Source organism: Balaenoptera physalus (assembly GCF_965194825.1).
Source record: "Balaenoptera physalus genome assembly, chromosome: 12".
Classification (NCBI taxonomy): Eukaryota; Metazoa; Chordata; class Mammalia; order Artiodactyla; family Balaenopteridae; genus Balaenoptera; species Balaenoptera physalus.
The window spans coordinates 94,566,055-94,592,456 of record NC_138897.1 but is presented as its reverse complement, the minus strand read 5'-3'; the positions used below and the strand labels follow the sequence as shown (position 1 = coordinate 94,592,456).

Sequence of the window (26,402 nt, the reverse complement as noted above, 5' to 3'; positions counted from 1 at the left end):
AAAAACAGGACAGACACTCAGAAAATTAAACATAGAATAAAGTAGAAGCACATATCGTCACCAGGAGTGAAACCCAGACAATCTTTTGAAACTTTGAAAGCTAAACACTCTTTTTTTTTTTTAAATTAATTTATTTTTATATTTTTATTTTTGGCTGTGTTGGGTCTTCGTTTCTGTGCGAGGGCTTTCTCCAGTTGCGGCAAGCGGGGGCCACTCTTCATCGCAGTGCGCGGGCCTCTCACTGTCACGGCCTCTCTTGTTGCGGAGCACAGGCTCCAGACGCGCAGGCTCAGGAGTTGTGGCTCACGGGCCTAGTTGCTCCGCGGCATGTGGGATCCTCCCAGACGAGGGCCCGAACCCGTGTCCCCTGCATCAGCAGGCAGATTCTCAACCACTGCGCCACCAGGGAAGCCCAACACTCTTAAAGTGTTGGTATATTTTGCAACCACCGGCATCTAGACTAAAACATCTGTGGCTCCCTTGGCCGGATGATGATGTCCCATTTTTACCTACTGAGGTAAATTCACCTCATTTGACTTGGTTGTTGTTGGTTTGCAGTATTCTTTAAATATCCAAAACGCTTTCCCTCGCTCTGATTTCTGATCTGGTTAATTCAAAAGCTCACGTGGGTAAGTCCTTAGGCTAAAATCATACGCTGATGCTTTGTGGCCTTGGTTTCCGGGGTGTCTTAATTAGGGATTCAGGAAGGATAAATGAAGAACTTCTCTCTTATCTTCTCAAGGCCGCGTTGGCCCTTAATGGACCCATTCCCAGCTCCAAATGGGCCAGCGGGGAGTCAGGACGGGATTCTTTTAGGATCACTGACTTGGTGGTCATTCCAGGATAGGGGTGGGGTCAGCATGACCTTCAGGACGTCTGGCAAATCAGAGGTCCTCCTACCCAGAGATTGAGGCGCGGGGGTGAGGGCCTCTACAGGCATCTTTGTATTCACTGGCAGGCGGAGAGCCTTAGAAACCCCCAGGCTGTATGACTTGCCCTTAGCTTGAGGTCTGAAGAGCGAGAGAAGGCCTTCCTGACACCTGTTGGGAAAGCGGGCAGCTCCCTCCCGCCTCCTCCGAGCGGGCGGAACCCGCCCGGTCCTCGCCCGCCTCCCAGGCGCCCCCCTCCCGCTCGCGCGCGCAGGGCGGGGTGGCCGGGAGGGTGGGTGAGGGGCAGACCCGGGGAGGTGGGATTGGCTGTGCGGATTGGGGCTCGCGGCTGTCACTCCGAAAGGGTGGGGCTTCTTTAAAAAAGACTAATTTTTAAGGCAGACCCCTAGCCCGCACGGGGCTCCGTGGCGCGCACGTCCGTGCCGGAGGCGGGCTCGGCGGAGCGTGGGCGGCGCGCGGGCGGCGAGGTTCCCGGGCCTGCGGGTCCTCCTCCGCGCGCGGGTGGCGCACCTCCCTCCGGCGCCAGGGGCAGCCCCGCGTCCCCGGAGCCGGCCGTGCGCGCCGCGCGCCTAGGGCCCCTCGAGCCAGAGCCGGGGCCGGGGCCGGGCCGGAGTGGGCGGCGCGGGCAGCGGCTGCGCCCCGCCAAACTTTGGGCGCCGGCGCGCGCCCCGGCGGGATGGGGGCTGTGCGCCCGGGCGCTCCGCGCCGCTCCGGGCGTCCGGCCACCCGGCCGGAGGTCCCCGCGCCGCCTCCGCCCCGGACGCCGCCGCCCCGCCGCCCCGCCGTCGCCCGCTAGCCCACCCGGAGGCGCCCGCCCCGCGTCCCCGCGCTCCCGGAGGCGCCCTTTGGGGGCCACCTGGGGGCCAGTCCTCGCTGGGTAAACGGAAAGGAACAAATCCGCGTGGATGAAAGTAAAAATATCCTGGTGGGGGTGAAAGGGAGGTGGGGTTTGCCTGCGCGCGCGCTGGACTCGGGAGAGCAACTCCGGAGCGGCGCGCGGTGCCGCCTCCCGCAGGCCATGGACGGGCGCGAGGAGGACGCAGGGCGCCGCGGCCGCTCGCGCCCCTAGCCCGGCGCTCCCTCGCCCTCCCGGCCCGCTCCGGCCCTCCGAGCGCTTGGCGACTGTGTCTTCACCGCCCAGACGGCGCCGGGGAGCCGCAGGTCTGCGCTCCGGGTCTCCGGGATGTGCGCGTCTACGATGGGAACGCTGTGGCACCATTGGTCCCCCGTGCTCGTCAGCCTGGCCGCCCTCTTCTCCAAAGGTAAGGGGACGCCGCCGCCGCCTGGGGCCCCGGGACGAACTTTGCTGGGAGTGAGTGTGTGGGAGGGCGTGCATGGATGGGGGCGGCCGGCAGAGTGGGTGTGGGTGTGCGTTTGTGCGTGTACACGCGCGCGCGTGCGGCGGCCGAGGTCCTGCCCGCTGCCCCTTTGTAGCAGGTGCCTCCCCGGAAAGACTGGGGCTGGAGGCCCTGAGTGAGACCGCCAGGGCCGGAAAAATAGCCTCGTTCACCCGACCGCATGTTCCACTCTGGGAGGGGGCCGTGGAGAACCTTGAAAGGAGAGGTGGGCACTGGGAGGGCTGAGCAAGCTGTCAGAGGAAGGGACTGAAGGGATCTCCTGGAAAGGTTCTGGAATTTGCGCTTGACTTTTCCTACTGGCACGGACCCGTGAGGAAATCGTGCCGGAGCACCACGCGTCTGTATGGGCGTGCTGTCGCGTGCGTCGTGGGCTCCGGTGCCTGTGGCATGGGGCTAGCTCCGGAGCGGTGGCCCTGCGTTTCTCTAAGAGAGGTGTCTGTCTCCCTTTGCCTTCTGTGGCTGTTTGTCCGGTGGCAGCATCCGTGCAGGTTGGACGCGGAGTTTAAACCCTGCTTGTCACCTGCGTTATCCCAGCGGAGCCCCTGACTTGCAGCTGGGAGGAAGGCGGGGATTCCGCATCTGCTTGCCTCCTCATCTGTCTCCATCCCAGTCTGTCATTGGCACAGCAAGTTTGGAAGCTCAGGACACGAATTCCTTGAAGGGAAATTATTCGATTCACACCGGAGGTTGTAGAAAGGACCAGCCATTCTTTCTCCTTACTGATCAGGTCTCTTTATTTGTGTGGGCCCCACAGGGGCCTCTTTCCTACAGAGAAATGTATAAGGAGCAAAGCGGAGCGTTTTAGCAGTCTCTCATGTGTGTCCCCAAATCCCTGTAAACAGAGTTGTTTTTTCCTGAGAAGATTTTCGAGATGAGATCTCTCTCAGAAACTTCAAAGCCAATTATCATGTACAGAGCCTTTTTAATTACAGGAATTTTCTGTTCTCTGAGCTCTTCAGGCATCACTGAGGTTACATTGCTTTAGATCTGACAATAGCCGGCTTTTGTGCTGGTGTGATGTAGGAAGAGGGTGACCTATGCCCACCCTGCTTGGCTGTCTTTTCAAGTGCGGTCATAATGGGCTCATGTCTCGTAATTATGAGTTAGAACAATTCTGAGGACCAGCGCCTCGGGGATTTGTGATGTGCGCGAGAAACGGAAGAAAAGCTCGATGAATTCAGTGAATCCACCCCGGGCAGACGTGAGGTTAAAAAACCCCAGATCCACAGCAACAACAGCCCAGCAGACTTGCCTGTGGCTACGAGGCATGTTTTTTATTGGTTGTCGCTTGGTTTGATAATAGGAATAGACTTCTCTGTTTTTATGCCGCAATAACAAGGTTTTATTAAGGTACAGAATAGCTTTGTAAATATGACCTAACTATTATGTTTCCTCGGTTAGGTACACACATAGTTCTGTTACTGATTCCTTTATTAGACTGAGCAGGGTTGAAGAGAACCGTATTTCCCCTGATAGTTCGGAACTTTTCAAGTGGAGACACTGAAAATGTCCTTAACATGAGGAACTCTGATGTGGAGGTCTCGGCTTGTGGAAGGATGCTGTAAGCCCAGCCTATGACACAGTTTGAGTTTCACAGCCCTGAAACCTTCCAGTTGTAGAAAATTTCCTGGTGCAGATATGAATTCTAAATACATGGACCATTCAGTTCTTTTTCCCATATGTTCACATCACTTTCCCCTCTCAGATCCTCCGACCACCTGAAAGTTCTAAAAAAGCTTGAAATCCAGGATGGACTGTATTTAAGAGAATTTTAATTGGAAGGAAACATACGCATAGACACACACCATCCAAAGTGCCTAATTTGTCTGGGTCTGATGGAAGGGTGGAGATTATTACCAAATATTAAAGATGTGTTTCAGCATATTTTTATATTTACTGCATTGCCTGAGCTCTTTCCAAAGATGAAGACTTGAAGGAACAGATGTGCACATTTTCATTACCAGGCTAACGTCTTTGAACCCATATGTTTAAATTTTATGAGCAGGAAGTGATTGGTCATAGAGCAACCTCATAGATCTCTTGCAAATCAAATAAAAATAAAGTTTCATCGCTTGCAGTTCTATCCCTTGGGACCTGGGAACTCTATTATGAAACAAAAAGTTTTTACCAGCACTGTTGTGCAGTCCCAGCCTTTCCTGGAAAACAGCCTTATATACTAAGTTGTCTGAGAGTTTGTGTTTTATGTTTAAGAGTCTAGTCTTCCTGGGGAACCTGATGAAGATTATAGCTGTGCCAGCTTGCAGATGTGTTTTAACACGTTGCTATTCGCTTCATGGGGGTGGGGGGCAGGGCATGGAAAGTACAGGGGCCCAAAGACAAATTAATGAGACTAGAGATGGGCAAAGAGCCAGGCAGATTTTCAGTACAAAGTCAGGAAGGTGGCACCATGTAGGCTGCTTGTGATGACCCTGACCTGCATCCCCCAGAGTTACGTTCTCTTGCAAATGCTGTTGAGAAGCAGACACTCAGAGGTCTGGGATCCCGGCAGAGGAGCTGCTGCGGTGATGGACCCCGTCCCTGGGCCGTGTTGGGCACGTGCTCTGCCTGCATCCCATGGCCGAGTGCAGCCAGCCTCCTGGGCAGTGGCTTCATGAGGGCACCTTCGCGCAGAGTGTTTCCGCCTCGATAGCGTCCCTCTTATGTCAGAAGTGAGGCATCTGGATGACTGAGCATCACCTCTTATTTAGGAAATATCCCCCCACAGCTGTGGCCTGGGAGGAGCTTTGGTTCACAGCGACGCCTCGTCCGGGCTCTCAGGGGAGGAAGAAGTATCCAGGAGGGAGCGCGTTGGGGTGTGTGAGAGAGAGAGAGAGATAGGGAGAGAGAGCAAGACAGAGACAGAGACACAGAGAGAGACAGACTGAACTTTACTGCTTACATTTAAACACTCAAAATTAAAAGGAGAGGAAATGGGGAGACCAAGAAGTTTCATTTCTCTTGAATTAAAAAGTTAGGTACTGAATATGATCTTATAAAAAATACTTATAGGCATAGGAATTTAGAATTCTAAGTATTAAGATCTGTTTAATTTAGTTCAACTCTGAAAGCCGAGAAAAAATGAAAAACAAGACAAAAACTCCAAAAATACCCTATTGCAGAAGCTTATGCTACCCTATATTTTAAATTCATCTATCCATTTATCCATTCACCCATTTATTCAACCAGTCTTTAGCCATCCATCTGTGTATCCATCCATATATCCTTCCATGCGTCCATCCGTCCATCCCTTCATTTGTATATCCATCTATCCATCCATTCCTTCATCCATAAATCCATAAAATTTGATGATTCAACAAATACTAAAGGCCACAGGTTTTGAGTGAGCATGGAATTCTGCAAGAGCTCTTTGCCGGTGTTCTGAGGACACAGGGTTAGGAAGGTACTAAAGTGTCGCTCGATTCAGGATAGTTCACTGCCAGGCATTCCTCTAGCTTGTAAAGTGCACACACCGTCCACGGTTTTAAGTCATGGGCTCAAGACCCACCAGTTCGGTGTTCAGTTCCCTCTTCCTCTCCTCTCCTGGTTTTCTTGGTCCCCTCTCCTTCCTTATTTTATCGCAATAACTGCTTTTGGAGCACCAACTGTATACCCCACGCCATGCTGGCCATAGGATTACAGTAGTGAGAAAAACCCACACAGATACGGTTACTGTTCTGCCAGAACTGGTAGTTTATAGAGGACATAGAGAAAGATGTTAATTACATAAAAATGTAATTATACATTGTATAAAAATATTATGTAAAGGAATGTAGACTTTCAACTGCGATGTGCTAGAGGGACAGGGCAAGCATCTCTGAGCGCAGGTGTGCTGGCATTGGACTTAGAGCCTCTGAGGGATGGGTTGGTGTTTACAGGGAGGGGGCATGTGAGTGGGAGGGTGCAGACGCGTACGGGGACTCCAGAGGGCCAGTGTGGCCGGGAGAGAGAGCCGTGGAGCTTGTGGTACTGCATGAAAGGACAGGGTGGGAAGTGAACTAGAGATGGGCAGCGGTCAGGTAGGGTGTGGGGGTATCCGTGGCACGTCCTGTTTCACCTGGACCAGCACCAGTTGCCCATGGCGTCCTGGTGAGGCTAGTAATAGCAGCTTCTTTCACTCTCAGAATGGTCCAGGCGGGGGATGAATTCTGGGGTCGCCCCTTCCCAGGCACTGCTGAGGAGTAGAAGGAGGGTACGGATGGATTTTAATCAGAGAGTCTGTAAATTTCCTGTGGCTGCCTTAACACATGACCGCAAACATGGTGACTTAAAACAGCAGAACTTCATTCTCACGTAGTTCTGGAGGCCAGTAGTCCAAAATCAGTGTCCCTGGGCCCAAATCAAGGTGTTGGCAGGAGACTTTTAGGGGAGAATCGTGCCAGCGCCTCATGGTTGCCGGCAGTCTTTACCTTCTGGCAACATCACTTCAAGGTAGTGTCTTCCCATCTCTCTTGGGTCTGTCCTCATGGCTCCTTCTCTTCTGTGTCTAAAACCTCCCGTCGCCTCCCTCTTACGTAAGGACTCACGTGGTTGCATTTAGGGACCACCGGAATAATCCGGATCATCTTCCGTCTTAGGTTAATCACACCTGCAAAGACCCCTCTCCCCCTCTCTTCCCCCAAATAAGGTGACATTCACAGGTTCAAGGGATTTGGGCGCAGATATCTTTTGGTGAGGGTGGGGAGGCACTTTTCAGCCTTCTACGGGGGTGACACATTCTAAAACCATTTTCTGTCTCCTCTCCTAAATTTTAAGTACCTCTAGAGGCGGCCTCTGTGTATTTTTCTCCCCTTGATTTCTCTTCAGTATTGAGTTTAGTGCTTTGGACCCTGCAAGGGCTCAATAAATTTTTAAGTATCCTTAAGACTGTAGACTATTGCTGAAAGAAGCTTTGCACAGCAGTAAAATGGTTTGATGCTGTTTTTTTTTCCCCCCAGTAGTTCAGAGTGTTGCAGGAAATACTTTTGTCGATAATAATAACAGCGAATTTTAAAGTAATTTAAAATTGTATGCCAGGCACTGCACTGAGTGATTGCTGAAAGTGTTTTTTGTGAATTTGCAGATAAACCCAATGGGTTAGATTTTATTCACCCCATTTTATAGATACAGAAATGGAAACTCAGAGAAGTAACTTGTCCAGGCTCTTACAACTGAAGTGTCACAGTCTGAATTCCGATGCCTCAGCCCACACCGTTAACCATTTTACATTCTGCTCGTGATTGTATATAATAACTAAAAATGAGTCCATTTGTCAGGCGAAAATTACATGTGGGGCCTGACGTGCTGAAGTTTGAGTGCAGAGGGGTTTCCGTGGAGTTTCAGCTCTGAGCCTTGGATGTGGCTCATTGTTTGTTGAAGGAATGAATAAGTGAATGCCCTGTTTCTTAATTTTCCCAGCCTTCATTTTTCCAACAGCAATCGGGAATGATACCTAACAGGAACTAAAACATGGATTTTAATCCCAAGGCTGTTACAGAGGTGGAGGGGGTGATCTGAGGATGTGAAATTGTGTGGTTGTCTCCTAGGCCAGGATGCTGAAGCGTCTTCGGCTCTCCTCTCTGAATCCCAGCATCCCATCATTCATCCGCTTCGCTAACACGCGTGGGCCCTGGGGGAGGGGAGACTGACGTGACCTCTGTTTCACCGGGACTGAAAGTCTGGGTAGCTTTTTAGTAAAACTGTAAAGAACGAAGAAGGAGCATGTAGCATGAAGGCAGACGAATATTTTCCCTGTTTCCAAAAGGAGAATGTTGGGTTGTGTGAACATATGGATTGGTGAGTTTGACTTCTGATGCCAGACAACAAGCTTGAATGAATTACGGGGAGATTATTGTGGAGGCGCCAGCAGAAGTGAGTGGTGATCACAGGAATCCAGCGTGGATTTGTCGTGACATGAGACCAAAGACTCAGGATATTCCTGTATCACTTCGTCATTTATTTTTTAAAATCTACTTTAAAAAAAATCTAGGAAGAATTAAGAGGATCACCCAGCAACCTCAGTTTTAAGGGTCCCTTTTATTTATTTTTTTAATTAATTTTTTCGGTCAACTTTTTAATTTATTATTTTTTTTCAAGATTTGGCTTCTTTTTAGATTTTATTTATTAATGTTTTAAGTGTCGGAGTACTGATTTTTAAAAAAATCTATTATTTTTTTAATTGAAGTATAGTTGGTTTACAATGTTATGCCAATCTCTGCTGTACAGCAAAGTGACTCAGTTATACACATATAGACATTCTTTATTTTATATTCTTTTCCATTATGGTTTATCACAGGATACTGAATATAGTTCCCTGTGCTATACAGTAGTGAGACCTTGTTGTTCATCTATTTTATATGTAGTAGTTTGTATCTGCTAATCCCAAGTTCCTAATCCATCGCTCCCCCACCTTTCCCCCTTGGCAACCACAAGTCTGTTCTCGATGTCTGTGAGTCTGTTTCTGTTTTGTAGATAGATTCATTTGTGCCATATTTTAGATTCCACATATAAGTGATATCATATGGTATTTGTCTTTCTTTTTCTGACTTCACTTAGTTTGGTAATGTCTAGTTGCATCCACGTTACTGCAAATGGCATTATTTTGTTCTTTTTTATGGCTGAGTAATATTCCATTGTGTATATGTACCACATCTTCTTTATCCATTCATCTGTTGATGGACATTTAGGTTGTTTCCATGTCTTGGCTATTGTGAATAGTGCTACAATGAACACAGGGGTGCATGTATCTTTTTGAATTATAGTTTTGTCCAGGTATATGCCCAGGAGTGGAATTGCTGGGTTATATGGTAATTCTATTTTTATTTTTCTGAGGAACCTCCACACTGTTTTTCATAGTGGCTGCACCAACTTACATTCCCACCAACAGTGTAGGAGGTTCAAAGGGTCCCTTTTATACAGACCTATCACCCAAGATGTCTGTCCCATCAGCTTCCAGAAATTAATCTATAGGGGAGGAAGGCCCTTGAACTTAAAGTAAAAAGATTTGTGACATATATTCAAAAAGAGATTAAGTACATATTGTCATGACAGGACAGCAGTAACCAAGGTTAAGAAATATATTTGAAACAGTTGAAAGGGAATAAAAACTTTTCTCTCTCTCTTTCTCTGAACTATAAAGCCTAGAAATGAGATTTCGATATACATTTGAAAAGACAGGCAGTCACAAAGAGTTTTTAGCCGTTAGCGACATTGGTTATTTTTCTCATGTGAAAAATAGTATCTTTTTATGTTTATGGGAGAATCGCTGAGCAGACTCACTAAGTAAAGAAGGTGGCAGTCAGACTTCACTTTTGTTGTTGCTGTTTTTGTTTGTGTGTTTGGTCGGGAAAGCCATGTTGGTAGGTGGGGAGATGCTTAAGTTATAACTCGCTGAGGTTCTCAAGGTTCTGGACACAATCTCTTAGGACATTGTGGCAGGAAAAGATTTTGATATCAAAACCGATGTTGATGTCGCCAGTTCTCTGCCTGCCCTTAATCCTCATCAGCCTCTAAGTCTCATCTCTTTAGCAGGTGAAACATGGCAACCACTGCCTCTTGCTACAGCAGAAAGCCCAGGACAGAAAAGCCAGGTTCCTGACTTTAGATTTCCAGCAAAAGACAAAAGATTTGGAAAAACATATGTTCATGGGCATGTGTTTTCTTGGCACACCCTCTCCTTCTTCACCTCAGTAAATATTTTTTCACGGGGGGAGAGGGAAGGAGGATTTAGAGGTTAGCTCAGATGCCAGAGTGCTTTTGAGATGCTCTGTGTCACTTCACTCCAAGGATGAGTTAGAGCAATGTAAGTTAGGTTTTCTAAATACATTTGGAGATTCATAGAGGAAGAGAACCTGCTGTAAAAAGCAGAAGGCATGTTTGTGTGCAGTGATTGGGCAGTGAGCTCCAGCGAGGTGCTGAGAGTGGCAGAATATTTTCCAGATCAGCCGAGGAAGCTGGAGCAGACATGGCGGAAGGAAGCCCAATCAGCCTGAGGCGGCCTTGAGGTCAAGATCACGGAGGCCTCTCTGTGGTCTGCCTGGACTGACCGCAGGAGACCGGATGCCACTTGGACCAATGGCAAAGTCTGTCGTTGAAGTGAACCCTCCTGGTTGTCGCGGGCACTTTGAATCTTTCAGAATTTACACGTGATCTCTGTAATAATTGGAGGTGGGGGATATTGTTTGGCTACTGGGTGAAATGGGGAATCCAAATAGAAACGAAGTTCCATCCCATAAAAAGGAAGACACGTGTGTTTCTTGCTCTCTGAAGCAGGGGACCGAGTTTGCATTCACTCCAGCACCCTTGTCAACACCCTGGGCAAACACGCCTGGGTGGCACTGAGCCTTGGCGGTTCGTAGGTGCCTGATGGTGTCCGATGGCTGGTGTCGACCTTGAGCACTGTCTGCAGGTTCATGTCCCAGGACCCCGTCCCAGCCCCTCCATGGTGGGCGTCTGTATCAGAGACTGGCTGTGACAACAGATGGAATGCTCTTTCCTTAGAGGAGCAGGTTCACAAGAGAGCAAGGAATGCTGTGTGGCAGAATTGCTCTGGGAAAGGTCTGAAGTTAGAACAGCCCAACACTTGAGATAAGTGGATAGTGCAGCCTGCTGAACTTGGGGCCATAAATGCCAGCTGGGGAAGGACAGCAGCCAGGAGCTTGAGAGGGACGTGTGCAAAGACAGAGTGGAGGGATATTTAAGGACTTTATCAGATGAATTGGGAGATTTTGATTGACATATATACACTAATACGTATAAAATAGAATACTAATAAGAACCTGCTGTATAAAAAATAAATAAAATTAGAAAAACAAACAAACAAACAAAAACTGTTTCTTTCCCAAGTTCCTTTTCTAAGAAATACTTCTCAGGCCTTAGTACCAGGAAAAAAAAAAAAAAAAAGCTGTGTTTATCCTGAGAAAGAGTTTACACTTTATCCTATGAACACCGTGAATTTTCTAAGTGAATTTCCAAGTGTCTGTCTTTGCTTGAACTCCTAGGAGTCTCTGAGCCAACTTTGCTATTTATAAGTCTAGGAATTTAAGAGACACATCTTGTGACTCAGCTTCATCCTTGGCTTTATTTTATTTTCCTTCTTCTGTCTCTCTTGTCTGCTTCCTTACTTACTTCTTCTATCCCAGTGCATTTATTTTTTGTAAGCTACTTCAAAGTAATCCTGACATGAGGGAGAGGTAAAAATAAATAATCTCACTACCCGAAGATGACTACCTCAACAGTTTGATGTCTTTCATTCTAGTTGTTTTTCTATGAATTTTTAAAGCAGTTGTGTTCACACTGTCTCTGGGACACTAATTGGTTTTTGACTTTTTTGAGTTCATAATGTTTATATAAGCATTTCCTCATGTTTTAAAAATGTATCAGGGATATATTTTTAATGTCTGCGCCATAGCTGAAAATTTTCAGCTCTTGTTGCACAATTATATAATTTATAGTTTTCTGCTATTATGAGGAAATAATTATCTTTGTGCATAATTTTTTTTTTTTTTAACATCTTTATTGAAGTATAATTGCCTTACAATGGTGTGTTAGCTTCTGCTTTATAACAAAGTGAATCAGTTATACATATACAATATGTTCCCATTTCTCTTCCCTCTTGCATCTCCCTCCCTCCCACCCTCCCCATCCCATCCCTCTAGGTGGTCACAAAGCACCGAGCTGATCTCCCTGTGCTATGCGGCTGCTTCCCACTAGTTACCTATTTTACATTTGGTAGTGTATATATGTCCATGACATGTGCATAATTTTTGCTTTGAGTTACTTTCTTAAAGAGAGTCGCAGTTATTTATTAATTACCAGGCAGGCCAAAGAGTATGGGGTAGAGCTTTTGTTGACAAGCTCTTTTCCAGACAGGCTTACCTTTTTGTACAGGTGTTAGCGATACGTGAAAGCATCTGTCTTGTTGAACCTTGATGCCCTTAGCGATGGCACTGGGGGTGTCTGCTGTACCCCACAATCTTTGCGGAGTGCCTTGGTGGCCCCGAAAAGTATTCAGAATGTGTCATGGAGAGAGTCACATCGAGGATGTGGCGGCTTCCAAGGCCCCGAAGCTGTTTTCCTGCAAGTGCGGTCCGGGGCCCTGCGATGCCTGGCCTCTTGAAGGCTGTGCAGTTGGAGCGGGTGAGGTCATACAGTGTGTGGCCGGCGGGCAGATGCAGAATGGTTTACAGTGGGTACTCCTGGGGATGCTGTGTGAGTAGGAGTCCGGTCAGCAGATGGTGTGGAGGTAAAGAGCCTGCAGCTTCAAGGTTGTGAGGGAAGATGAAAATGCGTTTACAAATTCAGTGCGAAGGATGTGATTTAGTGACCTGGGAAGATGAAATCTCTCCAGGACATGCTGTTTGGGAAACACTGTTATAGAACAGAATCAAAACAACAGGTGGACATTTAAACCTGAATTCTGGGGCTTCCCTGGTGGCGCAGTGGTTAAGAATCCGCCCGCCAGTGCAGGGGACACGGGATCGAGCCCTGCTCTGGGAAGATCCCACATGCTGTGGAGCATACTAAGCCCGTGAGCCACAACTACTGAGCCTGCGCTCTAGAGCCTGCGCGCCACAACTGCTGAGCCCACGTGCCATAACTACTGGAGCCCGTGCACCGCAACTACTGAGCCTGTGCTCTAGAGCCTGCGGGCCACAACTGCTGAGCGCACGTGCCACAACTACTGGAGCCCGTGCACCGCAACTACTGAGCCTGTGCTCTAGAGCCCGCGGGCCACAACTAATGAAGCCTGTGCGCCACAACTACTGAGCCTGCGCCCTAGAGCCCACGAGCCACAACTACTGAGCCCACGTGCCACAACTCCTGAAGCCCGCGTGCCTAGAGCCCGTGCTCCGGAACAAGAGAAGCCACCGCGATGAGAAGCCCGTGCACTGCAACGAAGAGTAGCCCCCCCCTTGCTGCAACTAGAGAAAACTCATGCACAGCAACGAAGACCGAACGCAACCAAAAATAAATAAAATAAATTTATTAAAAAAAACAAACCAACCAACCTGAATTCCTTGATTCTGTGACGTTGATAGAATTAAAAGGGCCCCTGCTGCTTAAATACAGCAAAAATTCTTCAAGTTCAGCCCTGAGATTGACCTAGTTCTCATACTTTGTCTGCCACAGGGACTTTCACCCGTACTAAGCACCAAGAGCTTTGATCTATTTATCCAACAATTAGTTTGTTGAGGGCAAGTTGCAAACACAGTGAGATAGGCTCTGAGGATGTGTCAATGAATATGAAATCAACTCTGCCCTCGAAGTGCTGGAGACTGAGACGTGAACTCCTACGTGTCTCGGGTAAGCCAACGAATACAGGTATGGACACGTGTTTGATTAAGCGGAGAGAGGAAGGAATGGCAGCCTTGACTTCCCCTTAGAACCCTTAAGAGATCTTTTCTGTGGTCTTTGCTTTTTCTTTGTCGGCCAAGGTTCTCAGTTGCTGACCACAGAATCTGCTCTGGCAGAGATGGATTTCCTGAATTGTGTGAGGGGGGTGTAGAGACCCGCCGTGCACACCAGGGACCCAGGCTGGGGGAGGAACAGCAGAAACCCCCAACCACAGTATCTCCTGTTCTGGCCCAGATCCTGCTATCACCGTTGCCTTCCTTTCAGCGCCCGTAGGATCCAGTGCTACCCTCCCTCAGGGCGGTCCCCACCGAACCAAGCACTCTTCTGCCCTCTGCAAGAAGGACTGATCTCGTGTAGCTGCTGCCTCTCCTTGCTCATTGTCTCTCTCTGGGTTTCAGATTGGGTGCATCTGTTCAGTGGCACCCAAGACAGATCTGGAACCCAAGAATCAAGAGATCCCTGCCCACCTTGCTGTCAGGACACCAGCCTCTTCAGTTCAGGAAGGCACACCAGAAGAGACCCTCAATTGGTGTGAAATGTGCCAGTCTTCGGTATCCAAAGAAACTCTCATCTTGTTAAAATTGATTTCAGCGACCTTGCAAAAAGTCATGTTAAAATATCTCATCTGTGTAACTTTTCTCTTCCCAAGAGGACTGTGGGAAGGAAACAAGGACCCTTACTGTGTGTTTCTCATGTTGCTGGTCATGGTGTTGGTGAACATGTGCTCAATTAGTGGCTGATTCAGTTTTGATTTTTCTAGACAGTCTTCTAGGATTTGAAAGTATTCCTTGGGTTTCTCTGAACTGGAGGCTCTCAAGAGGAGGTACCCGTTTTATCCTCCCAAAGGCCTCTAGATTACTCTCCTCAGTCAACCTTTAACACATGCTGTGAAGGAAGAAATCAGAGCAGGTCTTCAGCTGAGACTCCTATTTTGGACTAGGAAGCAGAGTGCATGGCTTCCCCAAGAAGCCATGGATTGGATGGGAGAATTCTGCCTGAGTTGGATTTATTTAAGGAAATACTTTCTAGTGATGAATAACTAGACGTATTTTGGGTGCAGGTACAAAACAAAAAATCTAAAATTGCCTAAGGGATACATTAGTGAGGATGGGCTAGTATGATGGGTAAGCTCTGTTGTAATATATATATATATGTATATATACACACACACACACACATATATATATAAAACATACATACATACATTACACATACATATATATATATATTACATATGTAATATATAGATGAGTAAAAACCCATGTCTCTGTGGCTTAATTTGACGAAGGTTTATTTCTTGTTTGGTTAGAGTCTAGTTGACCCTCTTTGACTTTGTAGTTATGCCATTTTGAACACATAGACAGTAGGGGATGAGAGGACCTAGGGGATTACGTGGGATGCATTTAAAGTCCACATTTGGAAATGGCTTCATTGTACCCACATCCCATTGACCAGCATTAGAAACAGGGCCTCCGTCTAACTGCAGGGAGGACTGGGAAATGTAGAGGAGAATGTATTGGGCTGGCCCAAAAGTTCATTCGGGTGTAACTTTTTGGCTGACCCAATATTTGCTTGGTAAACATTAACAGTCTCTTGGGGGTGATTGACATCAGGCAAGGCTTGATCCAGGTGCTCATGTGATGCCAAAGGGACCTAGACTCTCTTTGCTTCTCTTTAACTGTATTGGTTCTGTTGTAATGCACACTGTCCTTCATTTAAGCAAGATGCTTCCCCAGCTCAGAATTACACCTCTTTACCCTAAATTCAGTAAATAGAGCATATCTCTCAGCAGTTCCATCAAAGTTCTGGACCTGCCTCTTAAAGGTCCACATTGCTCTGTGAGTCTTCTGAATCAGTGACTGAGCACAGAAGGACGGGATAGGTGCAGGCTGATTGGCTCAAGTTTAGCCAATAAGCTCCCCTTTGGAGCCTGGAGTAGGAACCCACCTAGACCACCCGATAAGAAAATGAGAGGCAGTTTATGCAAAATAATTCAGAATACTTTTACCAAAAGTAGAGAGATGGATGCTGGAGGCTTGATATAAATAGCAATATTCCACTCTCAGTGTCATTTTCATTTCCACCCTAATATGAAAATATTCACATATGTAACCTTAAAGAGAATTTTGTATTCTTGCCCAGACGACAACTCCCAGTATAGAATTGTCCCCTCTCGGAGAAGTTACTTTATCCTTTGATGTTTGTTTAAATGCACTGTATGCTTTTGTTTGAATGATTGTAATTTTTCAGAGTCCTTAATTAGATGTAAAAACTATGCACAATGGAAATTACTGTTGTGAATAAATATTTGCATTATGGGCTGTTAAAAGCAAACATCAAAACACACAATTGCTTGTTTTACAAGCATTCAATATTTTGAAATGTGAGATCAGTGAAACAACTGAGAATTCTATTGAAAAGGAGAAAGAAAAGCTTAAATGATAATATTTACATTTTCAAGGGAACTGTGTCAACAAAAGGAGGGAAAACAGTGATTTTGGTGTACAGAAGTGTAAAAGCAGCTTACCATTGAGTTCTGACTGTTCCCTTTAATTTCTACGTATCTGGTCCTCATAAATCGAGTGTTCTGCTGAATTCCTTAACTAGGCAATACACATTAGGGAGTTGGGTTTTGCCTGTACTTCAGATAAATGTAACCTTAACACAATGTGGAAGAACAGTTTCCAGGATATTCTGGTATTATAGATAATCTAATATTTACATTTTGGGAAGGACCAAAGCTTGCAGTGTACATTTGTGCCAAATGTCACCTTTTAACTATCCTAAAGTAATTTCTCCAGAATTATTTTGGATGTGGTAAAGAGATTTTTGTTAGGGAAAGGACATTTATACTATTTTTTAATGATTGGAATTTAAAAGTAAGCCTTGTGATTCTAAAGGATGCAAAGCAAATAAAGCAGTAGGGTGCCATATGCCTTCAACTGATAAGGAAGAAAAAAATCCTTTAAAAAAATGTTTATTGAATTATAGTTGATTTACAATGTTGTGTTAGTTTCAGGTGTACAGCAAAGTGATTCAATTATACATATATATGTAAATATATAAATACATATTATTTTATTACATTCTCTTCCATTATACGTTATTACAAGAATCTTTTTTAAAAAAGACTTTTTTTGTTGTGGTCAAAAGTCACATAATATAAAACATACTATTTTAACCATATTTAACTGTACAGTTCAGTGGCAATAAGTACATTCACATTGTTGTGCAACTCTCACCGTCATCCACCTGAATTTTTTTTTTTTTTTTTTGTCTGCATTGGGTGTTCGTTGCTGTGCGTGGGCTTTCTCTAGTTGCAGAGAGCAGGGGCTACTCTTCCTTGCGGAGCACGGGCTCTAGGTGTGCGGGCTCGTAGTTGTGGCTCGCGGGCTCAGCAGTTGTGGCTCGCGGGTTCAGTAGTTGTGGCGCACGGGCTTAGTTGCTCCGTGGCATGTGGGATCTTCCCGGACCAGGGCTCGATCCCGTGTCCCCTGCATTGGCAGGAGGATTCTTAACCACTGCGCCACCAGGGAAGTCCCCAAATTTTTCACCTTCCTAAACTGAAGTTCTGTCCCCATTAAACACTGACTCCCTATTCCCCATCCCCACCCCTCGTGCCCCTCCCCACCTCCCCACCTCTGGAATCTACCAGTGTACTTTCTGACTCTGTGAGTTTGGCTATTCTAGGTACCTCGTATAGGTGGAATCAAACAGTATTTGTCTGCACCTACTGTGTATTCGAATGCATTTTTAAGGTTAACTTAAAGATATTGAATATCTTTTTTAAAAGCCTTCGGATTTCTTCCTGTAGTTGGATGTCAGGGGTGTGGCTTTTGATTGACAGATGGTGTCAGGTGGTACACGTGGCCTGTAAATACGTTCTGTGTGGCTTTCGCGGTGAATGTCTTGTCATTATTTTGAGATCAGCAGATTTTCCTAAGAGCCTGGGTTTTCCTGCTGCTTTTCCATGGTGAGCGGCCCTGATGCTTCTGCATGTCAACAATGGTTCCCGGCAGGAGAGCTGCTGTCACCACCAGACGCTCTGCACTGGGTCCATCGTCTTTTCTTTTCTTTCCTAGTTACATTACCCCTGGGCTTGGACCACTAGAGAACTGGTGCCCTGGGTTTGGGTGCCTGGCAAATGTGCGGAAATGAGCTCTGGAGTGGAATCCCAGTGTTTCTGGAATCCGCAGAGCTTCACTCATTTATGTTGTTTCGCTGGGCCCTGGGGCTGTGTGAATTGACAATCTCTGCTGGATAATATTTACTTTTAGTTTCCAGGAATTGCTTGATTTTGTTAACTACTTTGTTTTTACATGATTTCTTTATTTGGAGGAGTGCCCTTGACACTGGAATATTTGAATGGAGGGGTCATGCAAAGCCCTTCTGAGGGGTATGTAAGTGGAGATATTTGAAAAGAAATGCATTTACAAATCCTCAGCTTCTGTGTGTATTTGCTCTGAAACTTGATCCCTCTAAGTTAATTTACAATTACCCCGTGCATCTTGTCTCTTCCTCTCTCTGTCTCTCTGTCACACACACACACCCCTTCTTTGAATTTACAATAGAAAGGTACCTCTCATCCATCTAGCGTCTTGCTCTGTATGATTCATTTCTCCCAGGTGTTAAAGCCTCCACAGTCCCCCAGGTACAGTTATTAATTACAAATTTAATCAAAGCAGCATAACACTCCCCCCCATAGCTCATTAAGAGGTACATTTACAAGAAAAGAAGTACTTTTTATTTTTTAATTTATCAAAATGTGTAATGTATTTATGCTGTGTCATAATATAATTGTAACAATGCCAACTTGATGAAGCTTTTGAATACTGAGAATCTTACAGTAAGAGAAACAAAAAAATTCAAGTTCAGTATAGACACACCTATATTTTTGTTGTAGGAAAGTGTAATAGGATGATGGGTACATTATTCTCAAGATTAAAAGTACATTACGTTAGGATACTTCCATGTCTTGGCTATTGTCAGTAGTGCTGCAGTGAACATTGGCGTGCATGTATCTTTTCGAATTATGGTTTTCTCTGGATATATGCCCAGGAGTGGGATTGCAGGATCATATGGCAACTCTATTTTTAGTTCTTTAAGGAACCTCCATACTGTTCTCCATAGTGGCTGCACCAACTTACCTTCCCACCAACAGTGTAGGAGGGTTCCATTTTCTCCACACCCTCTCAGGCATTTGTTATTTGTAGACTTTTTGATGATGGCCATTTTGACCGGTGTGAGGTGATTCCTCATTGTGGTTTTGATTTGCATTTCTTTAATAATTAGCAATGTTGAACAGCTTTTCATGTGCCTCTTGGCCATCTGTATGTCTTCTTTGAAGAAATGTCTATTTAGATCATTTTTTGATCGGGTTGGTTTTTTTTTTTTTTTTTGATATTGAGCTCTATGAGCTGTTTGTATATTTTAGAGATTAATACCTTGTTGGTCTCTTCATTTAAACAGCTTATATGGAAAACAGGAATCAACCCAGACATAGAAAACAAACTTATGGTTACCAAAGGGGAAAGTGGGTGGGGGGATAAATTAGGAGTTTGGGATTAACATGTGTACACACTACTGTGTATCAAGTAGATACACAACAAGGACATAGGGAATTATACTCAATATCTTGTACTAACCCATAATGGAAAAGAATCTGAAAAAGAATCTATCATCTATATATGTATACCGATATATATCTATATATATATGAATCATTTTGCTGTACACCTGAAACTAACACAACATTGTAAATCAACTATACTTCAATTAAAAAAAGGTATATTACATTAGGATAAAATTCTGTATGGGAACCAGAATGGAAATGTGAGTTTAGGGGAAAAAGGAACAGTATAAGATTTCCATTGTTAAAGAAGATTTTTTAAAGATTTTATAAATGGTTGAAGGTAGGTGTCAAGTCATTCTGTTATTTATATTTCAATGGATGCATTTAAAAGTGATGTAACAGTTTCATTTTAAATGTCAAGGTGTACAATACACAGGAAACTTTATCCTTAGCAACTGTTGAAACTCTGATGAAAAATATTAGATATCGGTTCTTAAGTGTGCGAGTGGGTACATAGTTTTAGAAGTTTTCTCTCCAGAGTGAGAGGAGCATTCTCTTGGAACAGCATTGTCTTTCGAATGGTAGTTTTCAGCCTGGGTTACATGTTAGAATCACCTGTCAAGTTTTCCAACATTCCATTGCCCAAGGAAATCGGAATATCCTAGGGTGACATCCAGGCGTTGGGGATTTTGAGAGATTCCCCCCCAATTGATTCTGGTGTGAAATCAAGGCTGAGAACCATGAAGCAAAGCTGTCAAGGGAAAACATCTGTCCATGTGGAGAAGTAAAGCAGGGATTCTGAACGCTGGCTGCACACTGGAATCTCGTGAGAAGGTATTTGGTGGGGCGGGTGAGTGTCAGGTTAATTGAGGTAAATTTGCCTGGTGTACAGTTCACCTTTTTGTACAGTTCTGTGAATTTCGACAAATGCATATAGTCTTGTAACCACTGCCACACTCAAGACAGGGAACATTTCTATCACCCCTCAAAGTTTTCTCCTACCCTTTCAGAGCTAGTCCCTCCCTCTACCCTCATCCCTTGGCCACCATGGATCTGTCTCCTGTCACTAAAGTTTTGCTTTTTCCAGAATGTTATATGCATGGTACCAAATCTTATATACAGGTTACCATACCTTATGTAACTTTCACTTAGCCCAGTGCATTTCATATTCTTCCAGGCTGTTGGAGATGTTACCGAGTCTAGGCTAGTACTGCTCCCATACGATGGGACAAATCGAGAGATGAAGTGTTGGGGTGAAGAATAGTGACTTCATTCAGAAAGCCAGCAGGCAGAGAAGATGGGGGTCCCAAGGAACCATCATACCCCAGTTAGAAATCAGGCTTCCTCTTTTAAAAAACATTTTTTTTAAATTAAATTTTAAAATCTAAATTAAAAATTTTTTCATAAAATCTCAATAAACTTTATTTTTTTATTGAAGTACAGTTGCTGTACAATATTATATCAGTTATAGGTGTACAATATAGTGATTCACAATTTTTGAAGGTTATGCTCCATTTATAGTTACTGTAAAATATTGGCTATATTCCCCATGTCGTACAATATATCCTCGTAGCTTATTTTATACCTAATAGTTTGTACCTCTTGCTCTCCAACCCCTATATTGCCTCTCCACTGGTAACCACTAGTTTGTTCCCTGTATCTGTGAGTCTGCTTCTTTTTTGTTATTTTCACTATTTTGCTGTGTTTTTAAGATTCCACGTATAAGTGACATCATACGGTGTTTGTCTTTCTCTGACTTATTTCGCTTAGCATAATGCCAAGTCCATCCACGTTGCTGCAAATGGCAAAATTTCATTCTTTTTTTTTTAATGGCTGAGTAGTCATGTATATATATACTACATCTTATTTATCCTTTCATCTGTTGATGGACATTTAGGTTGCTTCTATATTTTGGCTGCTGTAAGTAGTGCTGCTGTGAACATTGGGGTACATGTATCTTTTAGAATTAGTGTTTTTGTTGTTTTCAGATATATACCCAGGAGTAGAATTGCTGGATCATATGGTAGTTCCCTTGTTAGTTTTTTTGAGAAACCTCCCATACTGTTCTCCATAGTGGCTGCACCAATTTATCTTCCCACTAACAGTGCAGGAGGGTTCCCTTTTCTCCACATCTTGGCCAACATTTGTCCTCTAAAAAGGGACGAGGTGTGGCTGGCTGTTTCAGACTTCCTGGTGCTGGCCAGACCTGGAGGGGATGTGGTAATCCTTTGTTCTTGCATCTGACCGTGCAGGTCTGATCACTATGTTCCTGTAAACCTTCAACACTGACAATTGTTATTTTCTTTTTTGCAACTTTGTATCTCTATGAATATAAAGTGTTGTACCTTTAAAGGTCAAGCCTGGGAGGTAGAGCCTTGAAAAAGGGCTATTTTGTATATTTCAGGCTAAAGGCAACATTCTTTTACAAAAGGTGCAGAGCCAGCGTGACTCAGCACAGGCAACAGAGCACAAAGTTTAGAAAAGATCCAATGTGGAGCCAGGTTTGTTCTTATCTGTTACAGATGTGTCAGGAGTTCATTTCTGCTGAGTAGTATGCCATGGTATGGATGTACCACAGTTTGTTTATCCGTCGCCAGGTGACAGACGCCAGAGTGGCTAATAGTTTTGCCTATTATGAATAAAGCTACCATACGCGGTTGTGGACACATTTTGGTGTCAGTCTATGTTTTCATTTCTTTGTGCGCAAATGCCTGGGGATGAGATTGCTGGGCAATGTGGAACCTGCATGTTTAACATTATAAGACACTGCCAGACTGTTTTGCAAAATGGTTGAACCATTTGTACCAGCACTGTGTAACGTTCCAGCTGTTCTGCATCCTTGCCAACATTTGTTTTCACGTTGCGATTTTATTTTAGCCTAATACACATGTAATGGTTTCTCATGGTGATTTTAATTTGCATTTCCCTAATCACTAATGATGTTGAGCAGTTTTTAGTGGCTTATTTGCTGTCTGTGTATCTTTTTTTTGGGTCAAGTATCTGATCAAATTCTTTCTATTTTAAAATGGGCAACTAATTTGGGTCATTCAGTTTTGAGAATTGTTTGTATACCTTGTATACAAGTCTCTTACTATATATGTGATTTGAATTTTTTTTTCTTAGTTTATAGCATGTCATGTCTTTTAACAGATGTTTGGCAGAGCAGACCTTTTTATTTTGATGAAGTCTAATTATTTTTTAATGGAATTGCTTTTGTCATCTTAGAAATCTTTGCCAAAAGAAAGGTCACAAAGCTTTTCCCTTGTTTTTTTTTCTAATAAGTTTAATAGTTTTAGGTTTTACACTGAGGTCTATGATTCTTTTGGGTTAATTTTTGTATATGTTGCAATGTATGGGTCAAGTTTTAGATTTTTACATATGACTGCTCAATTGTTCTAGCATATTTTATTGTTATAGACTGTTATTTCTCTCTTAAATTGGCTTCATATTTTTGTCAAGATCATTTGACTGGGTATGGTAGGCATGTTCTGGAGTCTGTCTTCTTCCCCTGATTTATGTGTTTATCCTTTTACCAATACCACTCTGTCTTGATTACTGCTCTTTAAAATAAATCTTGAAATCAGGTAATGGGAATCATACAATTTTGTTCTTTTTCAAAGACGTTTTGGCTATTCTAGCCTTTGATTTACAATATACATTTTGGAACTGGCTTCTCGATTTCTGAAAAAAGATTCTGCTGGGATTTTGATTGGGATTGCACTGAAAGTGCAGAAAATACACCTTCATAATAATGAGAACTGCTATCTTAATAATAATGAACTCTCTAATTCCCGAACATGGTACATCTGACTATTTAGGCTTTCTTTGATTTTTATCATCACTGTTTTATAGTTTGCAGAATACAGATGCCACACAAACGTTTTAGATTTACACCGAAGTGTTCCAGGTTTTCGGGTGCTATTTGTGAATAGTATTCTTTTTAAAATGTGAATTTATTGCAAATATACAGAATAAAATCAATTTTTATATATTGACCTTTTATCCTAATTTATTTTAGTAGCTTTTTTTGGGTGGACTCTTGGTGACATTTTATGGACAATCGTCATTTGTGAATATAGTTTCATTGCCTACTTTTCAATCTATATGCCTTTCCCTTCGTTCCCTTTGCACTGGCTAGAAATTCCAGTATGATGTTGAGTAAAAGTGGGGAGCGTTTGCATCCTTGCCTTGTTTCCAGTCTTAGGAGAAAGACATTCAGTCTTTCACCATTAACTATGATGTAGGCTTCTTGTAGATGCATATATATGTTTATGAAATATGTAGGTTTCATAAAAATATGGAGATGAAGTTCTGCTCTGTTCCTAATTTATGGGCAGATTTTATCATAAATGGATGTTGAACTTTGTCTAATCCTTTCATTGCATCAATTGCCACAAGCGTATGATCTTTCTCGGTCTGTTGATATTGTGGGTTACGTTGATTTCCAAGTATTGACTCACTTTGTATTCCTTGTACAAACCCAACTTAGTCATGGTATAATTTTCAATGCATTGCTGTATTTGATTTGCTGATATTTTGTGTGGGGCTTTTGTATCTAAGTTATTTTCTGTAGTTTTCTTTTATGTACTATCTTTGTCTAGTTTCTGTATTAGGGTAATACCAGTTTCATAAAGGGAAACGTAGAGTGTTCCCTCCTATTCTGTTTTCTGGAGGAGACTATAAATGCAGTGCTAGTACTTCTTTAAATGTTTGGTTTAAATTTTCTGATGAAACTGCCTCTGTTTGGATATTTTTTTCAGAAGCTTTTAAATTACAGATTCAATTTAATAGTGTTAGGGCTATTCAAATTATATTGAGTAAGTTTTGGTAGTTGTGTTTTTTATGAATTGGTCTGGCTTATCTAAATTGTTGAATTTATGGAAATAATGTTGGTAATATTCCTTTACTAGTCTTTTCATGCCTTGAGATCTGTAGTGATGCCACCTATTTCATTCCTGCAATTAGTTGCATGTTCTTTTCTCTTTTTTCTTGGTCAGTCTGGCTAGTCTTTTCAAAGAAACAGCTTTCAATTTTATATTTCTCTATTGTTTTCTTTTTTCATGTTTATTGATTTCTGCTCTAATCTTTATTATTTCCTTTCGCAGCTTCAGGTGTTTAATTTTCTCCTCTTTATCTGGTCTCTTCACATTGAAGCTTGGATCATTTTTTCAGACATTTCTTCTTTTCTCATACAAGCATCTAATGCTACAGATTTTCCTCTGGGCACTGTTTTACCTCTGTCTCTCAAACTTTTATGTTATACTTTTATTTTCATGCAATTTATATAGTTTTTTCATAATTTCCCTTGTGACTTCCTGTTTGACCCGTATGTTATTTAGGAGTTTGTTGTTTACTTTTAAAATATTTGAGGATTTTCTGGATACCTTTCTGTTATGGATTTCTAGTTTATTTCCATTTTGTTCAGAGAATATACTTTGTAGGATGTTAATTCATTTATATTTTTGAGTATTTTTTATGTTTCACAATATGGTCTATCTTGCTAACTACTCCTTGTGTTCTTGAAGTGAATGTTATATTGATAGTGTTGTCCAAATATTCTATATCCTTACTGACTTTCTGTTTACATGTTCCTTCCATTAGTGAGTGTTGACCTCTCCAATTATAATTACGGATTTTTCTGTTTCTCCTATTAGTTTTGTGAGTTTCTGCTTCATGTATTTTGGAGTTCTGTTGTTAGGTGCAAACACATTTAGGATTGTTACATATTGCAGATGAATTGATCCCTTTATGAGCATATAATACCTCTTTTTTTCCCCCTTGTATTATTGCTTATTTGGAAGTCTATTTTTTCTTACATTAATATAGTTCCTTCAGTTTTTTTTGGTAGTAATTGCATGGTCTATTTTCCGTATTTAAAAAATTTTGACCAGTTAATGTCTTTATATTTACAGTGTGTCTTCTAGATAGCATATAACTGGTTGTTGTTTTATATCCACTCCAACAATCTGTTTTTTAATTGGTGTGTTTAGACAATTTACGTGTCATATAATTTCATATCCGATTAGGTTAAAATCTACCATCTTCCTAGTTGTATGATATTCTTTCTGTTCCCTGTGTACCCCTTTGACTGTTTTTTAGTTAATTGAACATTACTTATAATTCTATTTTATCTCTACTATTGGGTTATTACTTGTACCCTTTTTTTTTTTTTTTTTTTGATCACACTGTGTGGCCTGTGGGATCCTAGTTCCCCGACCAGGGACTGAACCTGGGCCCTCAGCAGTGAGATCGAGGAGTCGCAACCACTGGACCACCAGGGAATTCTCACTTGTACCTTTTTAAAATCACTGCAGTAAGTGCCCTAGAGTTTTGAATACAGACTTTTAATTCACTACCATCTAATTTCCCAAGAATATTACACCACTTCACATATAGTGTAAGAACCTCCAGATAGTATATTTACACTTCCTCTGTCCCACTTTGTTTTATTAATGTCATTTTTTTATTTTTACACATGCTATAAACCCACAGTATATAGTTATTACTGTTATTTTTTTAACATATTTTCTTTACTGGAAAAAACAAAATGGGGGAAGGAAATGAATATTTAGTTTCTATCATGGGTCAGGCATTTTTTATGCTTTTTCCTATTATTGTTTTTGCCTTATACAGTCAGTCATCTTTTAGAACAACTGTAAATAAGAAAAAAATGGATTTTATATCTACCTACATTTTAACCATTTCCAGAAGTCTTCGTTTCTTTGTGTAGACCCAAGTTTCTGTCTGGTAATATATTCCTTCTTCCTGAAGAACCTCATATCAGAGATCTGATGGTGATGCATTCCTGGTTTTCACTTTTCTGAAAAACCTTTACTTTTGGTTCTGAAAGTATTTACTTAAAGATGTTACTTTGCTGTCTCCTGGCTTTTATAGCTTCTGAGAAGAAGTCTACTGAAATCCTTATCTTTGTTTTTCTGTTTGTAATGTGTCTTTTTTCTTGGGCTGCCCTCAAAGTTTTCTCTTTCTCTGTATCTTTCTTTTTCAGCAGTTTGGATAAGATGTGTCAACATGTGCTCTTCTGCATTTATTTATCCTGGTTGGGATTCTCTGAGCTTCTTGGTCTGTGGTTTGATAGCTTTCATTATTTTGGGGAATAGCACTTGTTCTGTTTTCAGGTATTTCCTTCTTGTCTCTCTCTCTCCTCTTGTGATTCCAATTACACATATGCTGGACTTTTTCACGTTGTCCCTCAGGTCCTAGATGCTCTGTTTTCTCACTCTTCTTTTTTTT

At 43.0% G+C, this 26,402-nt stretch overlaps 1 protein-coding gene across 1 annotated transcript in view; it reads left to right on the top strand.

Annotated features, from left to right (window-relative positions):
* The first annotated feature begins 1,661 nt into the window (after nucleotides 1-1,661).
* TMEM132D (transmembrane protein 132D) overlaps nucleotides 1,662-26,402 on the top strand; it is a 690,149-nt gene continuing 665,408 nt past the window's right edge. The window contains exon 1 of the mRNA XM_082418220.1: nucleotides 1,662-2,152. Coding sequence (XP_082274346.1) covers nucleotides 2,074-2,152 — 79 coding nt within the window. The 5' untranslated portion in view covers nucleotides 1,662-2,073. The remainder of the gene's footprint in view (nucleotides 2,153-26,402) is intronic.